At 43.4% G+C, this 16,325-nt stretch overlaps 1 protein-coding gene across 1 annotated transcript in view; it reads left to right on the plus strand.

Annotated features, from left to right (window-relative positions):
- The window catches only part of LOC138548428 (toll-like receptor 11), a 68,431-nt gene extending 60,574 nt beyond the window's left edge, over positions 1 to 7,857 (plus strand). The window contains exon 3 of the mRNA XM_069642279.1: positions 3,962 to 7,857. Coding sequence (XP_069498380.1) covers positions 3,962 to 6,829 — 2,868 coding nt within the window. The 3' untranslated portion in view covers positions 6,830 to 7,857. The remainder of the gene's footprint in view (positions 1 to 3,961) is intronic.
- The last annotated feature ends 8,468 nt before the right edge of the window (positions 7,858 to 16,325 follow it).

Genomic DNA, 16,325 nt, shown 5'->3' on the forward strand with positions numbered 1-16,325 from the left:
AGCATGGGTGTGTGTTGCAAATTGAAGTGTGTTATGAGCATGGGTGTGTATTGCCTATTAAAGTGTGTTATGAGCATGGGTGTGTGTTGCCCATTTAAGTGTGTTATGAGCATGGGTGTGTGTGGCCCATTGATGTGTATTACAAGTATGGGTGTGTATGGCCCATTTAAGTGTGTTATGAGCATGGGTGTGTGTTGCACATTGAAGTGTGTTATGAGCATGGGTGTGTGTTGCACATTGAAGTGTGTTATGAGCATGGGTGTGTATTGCCCATTAAAGTGTGTTATGAGCATGGGTGTGTTTTGCCCATTTAAGTGTGATATGAGAATGGGTGTGTGTGGCCCATTTAAGTGTGTTATGAGCATGGGTGTGTGTGGCCCATTTAAGTGTGTTATGAGCATGGGTGTGTGTGGCCCATTGATGTGCATTACAAGTATGGGTGTGTATGGCCCATTTATGTGAGTTACACTTGGTGTTTTCAGAGGTAACTGGTTTTAGGAATGGGTGTTTGGCAGGACGCTGCCTCCTGCTGTTCGTGGCACGAGAGTGTATGGACGCCTTCATGTCTTGTGTCTGATGGTGAGTTAAGGGGTGCGTGTGTGTTTTAGCCCAGGGTTACCAAGTGGTATGCTGTCCAAGTTGTGAGTTGGCTTGGGTACGTTTTCTTGTTTCTTAAATTGAGTTGCAGGGAGTGTCAATTTTTGGTGGCACTTCCCTGTAATTTTTAGGGCTAATTTGACTTTTCCATCTAGTTGCCAGAGGTTTTCGTCGTTGTTAGAGATGTGTTGGGTTGAGACCTGACTGCTGATGGCTCAGGTTGGAACGGCCGCCAATCTGGGATCAGTGTTTGGTACTTGTTGTGGAATTCCTCTGGTGGGAGAGGCCCTAGTGTGTATGAGGTGTGAGTGAGTTGCTGGCTGTCTGGTATTGTGTGTGTGGTATAAGGGTCCTGGTGCCTAATTAAGATCGCCCTGGGGTGATTGTTCATAGTCAGGTAGTGTTTGCTCTGTCAGCGCAGGACCTGGTTCATCCCGAGGTAGGGAGTTTGTGCATGGATGTGGCAGCCCCACAATTTGCCCGTGTCAGGGGTTGAATAAAAGGAGTCAAGAGTTCTTTGAGGGTTTGTGGATTGTCTATGGTGTGTATGCCCACGGTGGGGCCGGTTTGCGCCCGCAGTTGGCAGCTGCGAGGCCCCCTAGTGGCGGTGGGGAATAGAAGGTGATCAGTGTTTCTTGTTGGGTTGTGAGAGTAGCTGAGGCAGCTGGGTCTTGTTCTCAAACCAAACGGTTTGTCATGTTGGAGATACTTCCCCGGGTGCCCGGAACTGGATGATGGTAGGCATTTGTGTGTTGTGCATTTTTAAGGAGGAGGTGTGTTGGTGTCGGTTGAAGGAAGGGAGGTGTTCGAGTGTTAGGCTTTGAAGGAAGGGAGGTGTTAAGGGTGACGCTCCGTCCTCTTGGAGTATGTATGATGAGTGTCTGAGTAGTGATGTCATGAATGGAGTGTTTGGGTATGATTGTGTGGAATGCTGTGTGGTGAGTGTTCTGCCCAGGTACACTTGAGATTATGTAGCCTGGGTGGTGGTAGGCATTTGTGTGTTGTGCATTTTTAAGGAGGAGGTGTGTTGGTGTCGGTTGAAGGAAGGGAGGTGTTCGAGTGTTAGGCTTTGAAGGAAGGGAGGTGTTAAGGGTGACGCTCCGTCCTCTTGGAGTATGTATGATGAGTGCCTGAGTAGTGATGTCATGAATGGAGTGTTTGGGTATGATTGTGTGGAATGCTGTGTGGTGAGTGTTCTGCCCAGGTACACTTGAGATTATGTAGCCTGGGTGGTGGGAGCCAGTGGGCTCCACTCTGATCCTGCAATTACTGAAGAATCTCCTGATGACACCTAATTAAAGAAACATGAAGTATTCCTGGCCTCCAGAGTATCCTTTGACCTAGAGACCCTACCTAGGGTCATAACACATACATAAACTGGGTGAAAAGTAGGTCACCATGCCATAGCTACTGATTACTCTAACTGAATGTGCTGCATACTACAGCCACCCCGGTTTCTTTTGCAGATGTCTCTGGCTATTCCCAGGTCCTGTGGCAAATGCCACATGTCCAGATCCTTCAAACAGTGCAGGGAGTGGCATGAAATAAGGCCCACATCAGGATCAGTCTTTTATCAAGTATCATTTAGCCTGCTGAAGGGAAGCTTATTTTGCCTCCAGCAGACAGGAGGTGCCCTAATGTACAGACTAGACACATCTGGGAAAATGGGTGTAGTGTGTGCTTAAAGCACAACATGGACATCAGATGGCATGGCACACCCAGAGGAGTAATAGAACATGCCTGCTGGGAACAACATGCGGCCATGCAGTGCCTTTGTAGAAGGCATGGATGGAGGTCTCATGCCTCAGGAACTCATAGATACAGTTTAACATTGGCTTTACCTACTTCACTTGATTGTATATAGTCACATAGTAAATATTTCATAACAACTCAAAGATGACTTTTACTGTCTTTTCAAGTGTATATGTGACTTTATTTTCTGATTTGATCACATGACCTGCTCAGGCATTAGGGCCATCTTGCTCCACAGCCTAGCACAGGCATGCCTTTGGCTGCGGAGCAGGTTAAGGATTCACATCACAGAGACTAGATTTCTCTCATGCTGTACTCATGAATGCTCAGACCTCTGCTCCTCAAATACACTTCATGCCAGTCTTTTGGAGGATACGGATCACCTTCTCCTCCGACGGCATTAGGATAATTGCTCAACTTTGCCACCTCCTGTAGCAGCTGACTCCAGCTGGTGGACGGAGATTAAACTCTGAATTCTGGCCTTCAGGTCATTCCACCTCTTTGGCCATTGACCACCTCATTGACCATCTTGTCTCGTGTTTCTGTCCAGATATTGTTCTTTCTGTTTTCCTGGTATGTGCTCCAAAGGGCTCCTCAGGATGGATGATCACCTCTTCTGCAAGCATCTGAATCTCTGCCGTGCTTCATTTTGGTTTCCGCGCCCATATTTCAGGCACCTTCCCCTTGCCTTTTTCCTCGGCACGTTTGACACTACTTGTAGGCTTGGATGGCAAGAGAAAATGGGTGATATTGAATACATTCTGTTTTCATAGATGGCCTCTGATGAGCATCCCATTTAGGGAACCACGCTATTTCCCCTGTGCAGTAATTCTGCAAGCGGAATTACTGATCGGCAAGCCCTCCATTCTTCCAGTGGTAACGCTGTTTCTGCTGAAAAGTGGCTGAGGTGCTGATTGGTATTGGTTTTTGACGCTAATTTCGCAGGTCAAAATAAATGACCGTTACACCAAATGTTGGGACACATATCTGTGGCCTCTCAATGTGGAATTAATTCAGTGGGACAACATGGGGATAATGGTAATTCCGTCCTTTTTCTCTTTAGTTAGATATGAAATACACATTCATTAATACATGATTTGTAGTTTGTGCAAGTGTTTTACCAAATTATGCCATCCTTTATAAATCTTTACTAAGGTTTATCATGTTTTTGTACCGTTCTGTTGTGTTTGCTATATGCGCCTGGACAGGAAAAATGGCCCTGCCCAGCTAAACATTGAATCTATCTGATGTTTCATTGCATAGTATAGACTTGACTGTTTCCTAAATTATCTGAGTTTTTTATAGTAAAGCTGCACTTTTCAGCCTCTAGCACCGAGTTGCCCCTGAACTGCACACATGGATAAAATAGAAAATGGAAATATTAAAGTTTGTCAGATTTCTTTTAGAAAATATTTTATGCTTTGCATAAAATTGACATTTTGGGTCACACATGGATCTATTTAAATACATTGCCATATGTATGGGCCGGCACGGGCAAGCAGGATGACCAAGACTTGTTATGGTTGAAAGTTTATTTCAGGAGGTTTTTAAAGATATGCCATGTTCCCTTCATGCACTCATCTTTCTATTTTTCCTTTTCTGTTTTTTTTAGGAAATAAAGATGCTGATGTTTGCCAAACTAAGCAGAATGGAAGAAGTCTTTGTGCGAGCCTGCATTGGTTTCTTCTTCTGTTTTTCCCTGAGCTCTTGCTTCATTCAAGCCTGGACCAGCAGGAAATGTGTGCTTGCTCAGGGTCCCTTCACCCTGTACAACTTGCCTTATTGCAATTTAGTGAGGACGTTTGAAGACAAAGTAGCCCATTGTGGCAATGTCTCCAACTTCGACAATGACTTTTCAGACCTCCCAGGAGATGTTTTGGCCCTGTGTGTAACAGGAAGTGTGCAGACCATTCCCAAGAATGCACTTTACAGATTTCAGAAGTTGTTGTATTTGTCGTTGGCGATTCCAGTTAAAACTGTACAATCGGGAGCTTTCCGAGGCCTGCAAAACCTGCAGAACCTTTCTATCTCTTTTTATCCGCCCACTTACAAATGCAATAACATATCTTTGGCACAAGATGTATTTCTTGGTTTGACCTCCCTAAAAACTCTAATCATTTCTAATATCTGTGTCAAATATATAAAAGAACTTTTCCTGTCACCTTCTTCTCAACTCCAAGAACTTTCACTAGAACAAGATAACATTGATGACATTTCTGCAGTGTTCAGAATCTTTAGAGGAATGAAGTCTGTACAAAGATTAAGTGTCCGCTTCAATGATATTACGATTGTCCGGTTGGAAATGGACTTGGACCAATGGCATGCCATGCCAACTGTCTTTGAACTGGATCTGTCCGGAAACCCGGTCACAAATGTGAGCCCAGGCACATTCAATGGAATGGGTCTCCACTCGCTCATATTGAGCCCTTGCCCCGCGGCTTTAAGTGACCTTTTATATTCTGGAGCAGTTACATTGGATCACTTGCTTATTGGGTCTGTACACAAAGGGACAACCAACGTCCTAAAATCATGTTGCTCTATAGCATCCAAATTTAATCTCACTTCCTTTAGTTTAATAGACAGTCACATTGGTAATATTTCAGGGGACGCCCTACCTATGTGCTGGTCTTTAGAAAAGTTCGATCTCAGCAACAATGATCTACAGTACCTCGAAAGCGACCTTCTACACCGAATCCCGCATCTGGCATTTCTCGATCTCTCAAGTAACCATGGACTAAAATTGTACCTTTGCCCTTGGCTATATAAAAAAATACATTTTCATTCAGTACTACGCGTTTTGCGCTTTTCTAACAACAATATCACCATAGTCAAAAACAAACGATTTTCGTGCATGCCCAACTTAGAGGAGCTGGATCTATCAGGAAATCATATTGAAAGAATTGACCCTATGGGATTTTGGGGGCTGCTCCAACTTAAGTACCTAGTTTTGAGGGGCAACAAACTCAAGCAACTCACTAGCCACATGTTGTCACATGTGCCCAAGTTGTTGTCCTTAGACATAGACACAAATGATGTCCAAGAATTTAAAGGGGGGGAGATTGGAGGGCTGAACTGCCTTCAGGAGCTCATACTTGGATCAGAAAGAATGATTTTTATCCCAGAGAACCTCCCACAGTTGAACATTTTAACATTTAACTCAGGCTCAGTTATAGTTATAAGATGTGACAGTGGCGTAGCCATGTCTTCTGTGAAAATAATGAACCTAGATTCCTTCAGCATTTATTTTCATGCACCTAACCTTTCCCATTTTCACAACATCAGAGAATTGAAAATACGCTATAATGGAGATATTGTCTTTAATGCTGTTTCAGTCTCTTTTTACCAGCTGTGCCCCCGCATAGAAAAACTGTTTTACAGCCATTTTCTGGCTGGGCAGCATTACAGTGCACTAAATTTTTCCGGTTTAACCTATTTGAATACTTTAGAAGTATGGAACTTGTTTTCTGCCATGGAAGAGCCCACTGACAATCCTGAATTTATATTCCAAAATTTGCCAAGTCTTAAATTTCTCAAACTGCAAAATTCTGGGCTAAAATATCTCACTCGTGGCATGTTCAGAAGCATGGTTTCCCTGCAGGTTTTTGTACTTTGCAATGATGCCATTGCAACCCTGGAGAATGGCATCCAGGGACCTTTTCATAACCTTCAGTCCTTATATTTAGATGAAGTGACCTTCCCCTGTGACTGTGTCAATGACTGGTTTTATTATTGGGCTGTCAGCACGCAACAAACTTTTGTTACCAATCTAAACAATGTGATCTGCTTCCAACAGCGCACAAGACACAACTTTTTAGATTTTTTAAAACAAGGATGCAAGCAAAGTATAGAGTTTGTTCTGTTCCTCTTGACATCACTTTTTCTCTTGGCCTTCCTATCTTTCACTTTGTTGTACCATACTTGTGGCTCTTTTTCCCTGCATTTAAAGTACATCTTCCATGCCTGGTTGAACAGGCTGAGAGGCAGAAGACGTGGAGCGGTCCGCTATGAATATGATGCGTTTGTGTCTTATAGCAGTTGGGACCAGGACTGGATCCTACAGCATCTGATCCCAAACTTGGAGGAGAAAGGGCCACCGTTCCTAAAGCTGTGCCTGCATAACCGGGACTTTGAAGTAGGGAAAGACATTGTGGACAATATAGGGGACAGCATTTACAGGAGCAGGAAGACCATCTGCGTGATCAGCCACAATTATCTAAGGAGCGACTGGTGCTCCCTGGAGATGCGGATGGCCACTTACAGGCTGATAGCCGAGCAGGAGGACGTCCTCATCCTGTTGTTCTTAGAGAACATCTCCAAGTACCAGTTGTCTGCCTTTCACAGACTCGCCAAGATGGTGAAGAAGAAAACCTACATAGACTGGCCTGATGACAGCATTGAGGAGCAGATGGCATTCTGGGAAAGATTGAGGAAAGCCATTGGCAAGGATGATAATGAAGAAGATATTGTTAGAAACATATAGTGACAGTCACAGGCCCTTATAAAAGTTACAGTTCTGAAATACTTTCTGTGCATCAAATGTCAATGGTTGGAGATCCAGGAGGCAGGTACACCTACTACCCGTCTCTGAGATGCAATGAACTTAATTTATGGGCAAAGATAAACACAGAATGCCAGTCAAAACAGACCTTTCAATATCTCCTCTTCAGGGTCGTCAATTCACCAAAATGCCAGTGCTAGCCGTACTGTCCCCGTGTGCCCAATGACGCCATTACAGGACACCACTTGACCTCTGGACCCCAGTGATGTCACAACAAGTGATGTCACCAAACCTTTGACCCTGGTGTCAGCATAGCATGCGAACTTCAATACATATCAATTTCATACACTAACAAGTTACTTAGGTAGACGAGAGCCTTTTTAGATATCAACTATATATTAATTTGGGTGCTGCCATGTTATCCCAGGACCACACGCAGAAGGCCCATCATGTTCTAATGGCACTGCACTCAAACGTCAGTACAGCCCAATGTATCTAGTTATGGTTATCCTATATCCCTTGTGGCAGAGTCTGCTTCCCTCAAGCAGAGAACATGCTAGAATACACAGCACCCGCGGTAACATTATCTCAGCCGGGGTCACAGCAATGCACCCTGTCCTAATAATGGGCGACCAGAGGGCAAACATCCCTCGCATAAAAGAGACATAGCATGGGTTCTCGCAGAGAATGGAAGATCCCCTCAAACAAAGAACAGGCCATCATGGTTTGCAATAGTGCGCACTTGCCGCACAAGGACCATTTCCTTATACATGACAGAAACATCACTCAACTACTATGAAACACATGCTACCCCTCACAAGAACGTCGATTTTGCAAACCACGCATGGAAAGTGTACTCTGGAAATAAACATGTCAGTGGTTAGTTTGTCGTGGTTGGAAATACAATCTTAAAGACATTTAATACATGTCAGTTTTGCAACTAGCTTTGTTTGTGAAGTAACATTGTGACAGACGATTGTTCTGCTGTACTCTCCTCATGCTATGCAATAAATAAACACCCTTGAATGAATTAATATATTTTCTTGTGAGCTAACGATATTGAAATGTCAGGGGCTGGCAGTTCAGAATGGAGGAGCCTGAAAAGCTAGCCCCCCCCCTTAAATGATTCACGTGGCAGTTGGTATTCTGCTTAAGGACCCGCTTTGTTCACTCTGGACTGGCTTTTGTGGGCCAACGGGCATTTTGACATCAGAGTCCAGCTCCACAAAGAATGTACATTAGAGTACCTATGGCATGTTCTTATTACAGGTGTGTGGGGGGTCTTGAGACCACCACATACATGACAGTAATCCCTGATCCATTCGGGAGAAGCAAGTCCAGTCCTGTTTCCTTCTTTGCAGTCTTAGACTTGCAGGCCTGGATTCATGAGGAATTCTAGGACAATTAGTCTCAGAATGAAAAAGAAAGGAAAAACGGGACTGGGCGAAGCGCTCCCAAATGGAATGGGGCAGGCTGGCATGTATGCTGCTAAGGAAATGTGGTCCATGTTTTTGATATAGCTATCCCAGCACATCATGCTCCCTGTAAAAATACATTAAGGTATATGGTAGGCTCCACTGGTGAAACCCTAAACCTATTAAAAGTTCATGAAAGTAAATAAATTTGCATATATCGCCTCTTAGCTGGATATGATTCCGGTTCATGGTTGTTCATGGTTGTGGAGTTCCAGGCTGATTATTCTTGGTAGAGTCGGAGCAGAGTCTCGAGAGTCTGCTGTGAGCTGAGAGCAGACCTGTCCTCTTTCTATTCCCATTTGCAGTTTGGGAGATTTCACCTTTAAAAACCCAGGCAACCCGCGGAGCGGCGCGGAGCGGCGCGGAGCGGCGCGGAGTCGGAGCTGAGTCTCGAGAGTCTGCTGTGAGCTGAGAGCAGACCTGTCCTCTTTCTATTCCCATTTGCAGTTTGGGAGATTTCACCTTTAAAAACCCAGGCAACCCGCGGAGCGGCGCGGAGTCGGAGCTGAGTCTCGAGAGTCTCTGGAGGCTGAATATCCAAAGAGATAGATAGAGATGTGCTGAATTAAATCTTAAACAATCATCCATAGAAATGAACATGACAGACACAGTGATGGAAAATGGCACAGGATGCGAGCAACTGGTTGCAACTAAACCTGCCGATAGCCCAAGTGAACTAATCCTGGGCGAACAAATTAAGATAACCTTCATGTGCAAACATAATTACAAGGATCAAAATGAGAATTAACTGAACTCAGTAAATCCAGTGGATCCATCGACACAGTGGAATCTGTTAGCTGGTGTCTTGGGAGGGCATAAAAGTTAATGCCAAAAAAGGCCGGAAGGCAGTGAACTTAACATCTTATCCTAGAATACCAGAGCATTCAATCATTTATTCAGGGATTCTCTAAAATGGACAGAAGACATTACCATCATATGTCTACAAGAAATGTGGATGTCGAGCTGCCCGATTTCAGAAGACTTTGAGTTGACAATGAATCCTGTGATAATGAGAGAAAAGGGACATCCATCCGCTGGCCTGATGAGATTAATTAGGAAAAACTCAGGTTGGAAAATCACATCCTCTACTAATCATTCTGCATTTATACAGCATACTGTTGTGGAATCTAAATGCTGTATAACTAAAGAAAATAACCACCTTAATCTAATCAATGTATATTGGCATCATGAATTGGCAGGCACAATTAAATTCATAAATGATGATAAGTGAAATAATTGATGACATTAACTGCGACCAAGAAGTACCGAACATCATTCTCTGTGGCGATCTCAATCTGGAATGTACACAACTGATGAACTGCTGGAAAAGCACAAAAATTGGCTCCCAAACATTGGCAGCTAAATGGTGTACTGCAATGGATGAGAGAAATCTATGGTGTCAAATGGCAACATTAAGGGTGACATCCCTGCCCATCCAACCTGGAACAACAAGAAGCTGTCATCAATTATAGACTATTTCTACGTGTCTGACAACCTGACTCAGCAAATAGTTTCGCTTCAAATAATGAGGTCGCCGTCAAGTGATCACAGCCAACTTAAACTATTACTTGTATATAGTGAGAGAACCAAATCTGAGCATTGGAACCAGATTGTCTCAGTTGAACCTAATCGGACCCGCTTGAAAATAAATCCTTCTGAAGTAAATGCTCTCGTAGATGGTTACTCTAAACATTCAAGTAGTCCTTTTACAACCGAAGTGGAGTATTCTCACCTATTGCAGCAGTATACATACCAAAACCATGGCTTGAAAAGAGGCTCCTTTAAACCGAAGCACCTGTACAATAAAGAACTTGTGAAAATGAGACAACAGCTGCGCAAAGAACTGAGACAACATGCAGCCTTAGCAAGCAGTGAACAACAACTTGCCCAGAAAAAAAGTAAACAAAATTACAAAAATTGGTTGATCTCTCATAAAATAATTTTCCAGCAAAGAGATGCAGAGGCGATGCTGCTCAGCCTGGCTAATAACAACTTGCAAGAGTTCTGGAAATTAATAAATCACAACAGTTGTCAACAGCAAGCCATACAAACTAGTATGGTTACAGAAGTTCAGTGGGTTTTGCACTTTATAAAAGTATAAGAAAAAAAAGGAACTGTGCCTGAACGTAAATTTCTGGAACTGGTAACCTGGAACCGTCATATCGATGCAGAGGACATCTTGCAAAGTATTCAGCGGTGTAGCTCATCACGGGCACCTGGCCCGGACGGACTGACAAACCACATACTAAAACAGAATCCAAAAGAGTGGGCGTCCTTGTGTTTTATCCTCTTTACAGACATAGCTCGCAAAAAAATAACACCTGTCTGGAAGAGTGCGATTGTTGTCCCAATATTTAAAAAAGGTAATCGGGCAGATCCAAAGAATTACAGACCGATCGCACTCCTTGACATTCTAGGTAAGCTTTATGCGAACCAGCTTCAAAAACAATTATTGACCTGGATAAAAACAAGTGGACATCAGGACTCCCACCAGACGGGTTTTGTAAAGGGAGTAGGATGTGTTTTATACCTGCTTACCCTTAATGTCTTAAAAATGGAGGCTATTAAATCTGAAAAGAACATATATCTTGCGTTTATTGACCTATGGCAGGCATTTGACAGCTTCGACAGAGAGCTGCTTTGGAAAAAACTAATTGCATGGAGATGTCCGGAAAGTCTAATCATGGCAATAAAAGATCTATATACGGACACACTAATGAGAGTAAGATTGGACCAAAAGGGTACCTTATCAGATCCTACTGAACGAGAAGTTAAACAAGGTTGTCCCTTGGCATCAACAATTTTCAATCTGTTTATCTCTGACATTGGTGAAGCCTATGTAGGAGCCAAAGTTTGTCCGCCAAAGATCAACGGCAAAGAAATAGATTGGCTCCTGTATGCGGACGATCTCGTCCTCTTGGACCTGACACCGATTGGTTTGCAGCGAAAGTTAAACATCCTGCAACATTACATTCAGCAAAATGGGCTGTGTGTTAATACCAACAAATCAGAAATGTTAGTTTTGCAAAATCTACAAAAGAACAAAAATACTCCTGGGTCCAAAAAGTTCACTTGGAAAATTGGAACTGATTCTATCAAATTGGTAACCCAAACTATGGATCTAGGCATGTGCATCAGCGCCAGTATTAATGATGCCCCATGGGTACCAAAAACAAAGAACAAATGCAAACAACTTACTGTGCAAGCATGCTTACTAAATACAAAGTTTGGGAAATTTCCATAATACCAGTGTTGAACTTTTGCAAACAAAAGGCTGTCCCAGCCCTGATACATGGTGCAGAGGCTGCTTTTGGTTGCAAATCAGAATTTTGGTCCTCGTTGGAACACAAATTGTGGTCTAAAGGGTGTGCCTACTACTTGCATAAGACATGAGCTAAGTTTGATATCTATCAACGCAAGAATATCTTGGAATACGCTCAACGAATATCGCAAAATGATTGCAAAGCAGGTGGCGCCCCAATATGCAATATTGAAAGATCCAGACACTGGAAATCGTGAGAATGTTCTTACTATATGGGCAAAACGTTGTGAAATATCCTGGCTGACATAAGCTCTGACATCGGTACTCTGGAAAACAATCCAAACAAAGTTAAAACCATGTTATGGACTCAAGATTGGATTGATACCAATGATATTCGGAGCGAACATAGAGCCATGAACTCAGCTCCCCCGGAATCGAAAAGATACAACATGGCTGAGCATTATCTTGAAAAGTTCCCAGGACTCATATTCCTAAAATTCCGGCTAAACCAACTTCCGACAAGAGAAACATTAAACTTTTGGACAATAGACGTGTCTGTAGTTACATTGTGTCGGTTGTGTGGAATCCCACGGGAAACCTTGAAGCACTTAATCTTGATGTCTCCGGGTTTAACCTAAGACCGAAATTTGCCCCTTGGAAAACACTTTGCTGCAAGACCATCTCTAGACATTGAAGACTGGTGGTGCAAATTATACAACGACTCGGATCGGAAACTAACTATCGAATTAACCTTTTTTTTTAGAAAAAGTGGTAGAAAAATTAAGAAACAACTTGTGAAGTGCACCGGCAAAAGGAGTCTATTTTTAGTTCTGAGTTTCGTCTTCGTTTTGCTCTCATAATCAACTGATATGAATGTTATAATCTATCTGTTAATTTAATTGTTCTTCTTTTAAAAGGTTTGTCTTTGGCTCACCCAACTTTGCTGTTTTGTGGGGACAATGTGGATTGGCTAGCGAGGGACTGGTGACTATGGCGCTACTGATATTGTTAAACACACCCAGAGTCCCCAGACTCAGTCTCTGCTCCTCCAAAAAACTATGGATTGTAGAAGGCTGCCTAAACTCTCCTTGAAGAATGCCTAGCCACCGCGGGCCTTTTAGTGTGAGTTGTGGCAAGACAGGCCTAATCTGTGCATGGTAAAGTATACAGGGTCCTGCGGCACTTGTAGTCGCCTATGTGAGCTTGGCTGTACAGGACCCAGTCTGTCATTGACAGTCACTTCAACTTCTACAGGAGGCACTTTTTAGTTTGGGCTTTAGGTGTCGCTTGCGACACCTATAAGCCAAAACTATTGGTTTAGAGTATAACTAGGGAGAAATAGAATTTATGCATGGACACTAAGCTTGTAGGTGTTGCTTGGTTATTTTTCCACCCATTGACTGCCCATGGCCATGCTAATCCCTATGGCCATTCCCAACCCAGTTCCTGCCACTCCCGCCTAAAACACTTCCTCATGGGAAATCTTTGAGCTTGTGTTACCTTCAACTTTGTGCACAAAGTGCCTGCAAGTGTTTTTTTTTTAAAGCAGTCTTCGGGAGAGTTAATTACTTAAATGGAGTCATAAACCCGCTACTGTTGTAATAAAAATGTCTTAATCAGGTCTGCTTTCAGCCACTCAATGTATAGGCACTCTGTGTGTCCTTCACTGAAGTCCTGTTAAAACAAGCATTGGCAAAGCCAATAGTTTTGGATTGTGTATAAGTATCAGGCATTTGCCAAGCATGTCTATTATATGCCCAGGAGCTTGCGCCATTTTGCACCTGCTTCCATCTATGGCCAGGAGTTACCACTACGGAAGTGCCTTTCTCATGCCTACACAAAAGCCAAAACTGTTGGCATTGCCAATGCTTGTTTTCACTTCCTGCTGGATTTCTTTCCCCATGCACGCCTCCCTTTGTCATTGCATTTCCCTGCCCCTGATCCTCCTTCGCCTGTGGGCGTCTCTCAGCTCTCCTCTCCTTTTTCACCCTTCTCTCTCCTTTTTCCCCTGCAGCCCTCCCTATCCATGCACCTCTTATTAGTTTCATACCTCCTCCCCATATATCTCTCCCCTTCCTTTTGCTCTCAGCCCTCCTTCTCCAGCCAAGCTCACCATTGCTGGAAACCATTGAACTGCAGTGTTGTGCCCCAGTTAGAGGGGCCACTGGTCCCTAGGTTGGCTCCCCTCTTCTGACGCTCTTCTTTGGCTGTCACATTGATGCACTTTCAGGCAGGTAGCTCGAGCCTCGCCAGTTCCCGAGAATTCACTTGCCACCAGGCATGTATCACAAGCTTCATCAGAAATGATATCCTTGTTCTTCCCTGGAAACAGAATGTCTTTGTGCAGGGGACACGCTTGATAGCCAGGTGTATTTAGCTCTTTCTTTGAAATTCATGGTTCCAACCTGTTGCCAGAGGGCACGGACAGCCTTAGGTTTGGCAGCGCCCTAGGCGAGTCATCAAAATGTGGTGCCCAGCCAGAGGGTGGCATGATTATGCCTAACCCTGAACACTGTCTGATAGATGCTCATACCCTGGTGCCAGTCACTGTTGTATGCGGCATTCATCTAGACGATCAGAGTCCCTTGGATCCGGCCATTTGGATCAGGCAGGGGCCCAGATGGTGCTCGGATCCAAGAGACTCTGATCGCATCTGGGAAGAACAGGTCAGAGATGCCCACAGGGTTTCAGTTGCTTCCCAGTTCTTCCCTGTTTGCAATCGTTGGCAGGAGTGCGGCAAACCCTCCTAACTGAGTCATGGTGCTGCTTGATGGCCCCTGCATGAGATTTCAGCGAACCTGTCAATCACTGCATTGGATCGTACTTTGTGAATCGGGTGCTGTTATCACATTCCACATATGTTTCTCTAGAGGGACTGGAGGTTTGGATGCCCTGCATGGTTCTACGCCATCTTGGTTTGGTGTAGAAGCCAGAATATGCCGGAACACAAGCAAAATAACCACAAAGTTGGAGAAAAGCACCTCGGAAAAATGGAAAGTGACCTGGAGTATCCTTCACAGATGACGCCTCTGGACTATTGTGCTGCAAATAACCGACTGCTGATCAAAATTCACATTTGAACAGGTGAAAGAATCCAGAATGGGCAAAAAGCATTTTGAAAAATGTCCAAACATTTCCAATTGAACACCCCGCCTTTAGGTCTAGCTGAGAAAAGCATTCACATTTTATTTAATGTAGTTTCATTCACCTAATGAAACGGGAAAGTTGCTTGCAACACCTCAGAACAACATAATAAGTCCACTTTAAGAGTTCCAATCTGGCTGCAAAATGTCACGACGTTATTTTGCACAAAATGAATGTGGAATAATGAGCTGTTGTTGACCTGTTAATGCCAAATTCTAAGGGGCAAAATGTTCCTAGAACCGACCAGAAAGGCATGACAATTGCAAGCAAAGCATTCCAACTTATGTAAGGGTGGAATTTATACTTTGGATGAATATTATGGCACAAACTAGCATCAAATAATATCTCGTTATTAACCGGTTCCTGCCCAAAACCAAGAGGTACGATCATTCCAATTCAGGCATTTGAATCTAATACCATTGGTATTTCTATTTTGGAGAATGTTTTGGAATATGATAGATCTCTTTTTTATCCAAATGCTTGTTAGAAACCATCTAAATGCCTCCCAGAATGGCACATGGGACTTCCAGTTCAAGCATTCGCATCTCTATGATATAGGCAAGTATACTTTAGAAGACCATTCAGGACTAATTGCATGGGATATCATGACCCGATTTAACAGATTCCTACCCAAACCGCTTTATAAACATTTGAAGATACGCAGAACAGCCCCGAACAACGTAGTAATTGCAATTTAGTCATTGACCCGAGGTTAACTAGGTATGTATACTTTTAAGAACATTTGAGACCACTGAAACAATATATGTAATATATTAAATATAACTGCTATGTGTGCCTGAAAGAGCCCCAAACAGCTCAATTACTGCAATTTAGGAATGCAAATCTGTGTGAGAGAGTCCTCTGTACTAAAAAGAATATTTCGGAATGGGGCAATGTGTATCCCTTTCTTAACCTCTTGCTGCCCAAAACCCATTAGGAACAGCAAAACAGTCCAGAAGCAGATATCAGCTGCAGGTTAGGTATTCAAATGTAGGTGACATAGGGTTCTGTAATTTAGAAGAATATTTTGGAACAAAGACGTGTACAATAATATGCACTTCATTAAGGATTCCTGCACATAATCTATACTAAAAAGTTAAAGTGTCGGGAACAGCCCAGATCAACATATTCATTCTAATGAAGCCATTCAAATATACGTGAGTGAGGCATTTATACATTGAAAGAATACCTTGCAATACAAAATTAAAGAATAATATCCCTTTCTTTTGTCTCCGATGTTGCTGCATACTTTTTCCCTCCTTTTAACTTCCTTTCTCTCCTTTTTACCCAGCTCCTTCCTGGCTCCCCTCACTCCCACTGTGTGGTTCCTACCCCAGTTCCTTTAAAACCTTGTGTGTGTGCCTTTTCCCCCTTTGTGCATCCATTTTTCTGTTGTTTTTCCCTATTTTTGTCCCTGTTCATGTGACTGCTCCCCCCGTGTGTCTCTTCCGAATCCCGATTTAAAACGAGTGTTTGTGCTTGTTCTCTCGATGTTGTCTCTATTTCTGTTGCTGTTTCAGCTTCCTTTCTCTCCATTACCTCTGCTCCACTAACTGCTTCCAGCCCCACTTCCCCCATCTTTGTGGATTCTTTTGCA

This window comes from Ambystoma mexicanum, chromosome 1p (genome assembly GCF_040938575.1).
Source record: "Ambystoma mexicanum isolate Mex_15411 chromosome 1p, UKY_AmexF1_1, whole genome shotgun sequence".
Taxonomy (NCBI): domain Eukaryota; kingdom Metazoa; phylum Chordata; class Amphibia; order Caudata; family Ambystomatidae; genus Ambystoma; species Ambystoma mexicanum.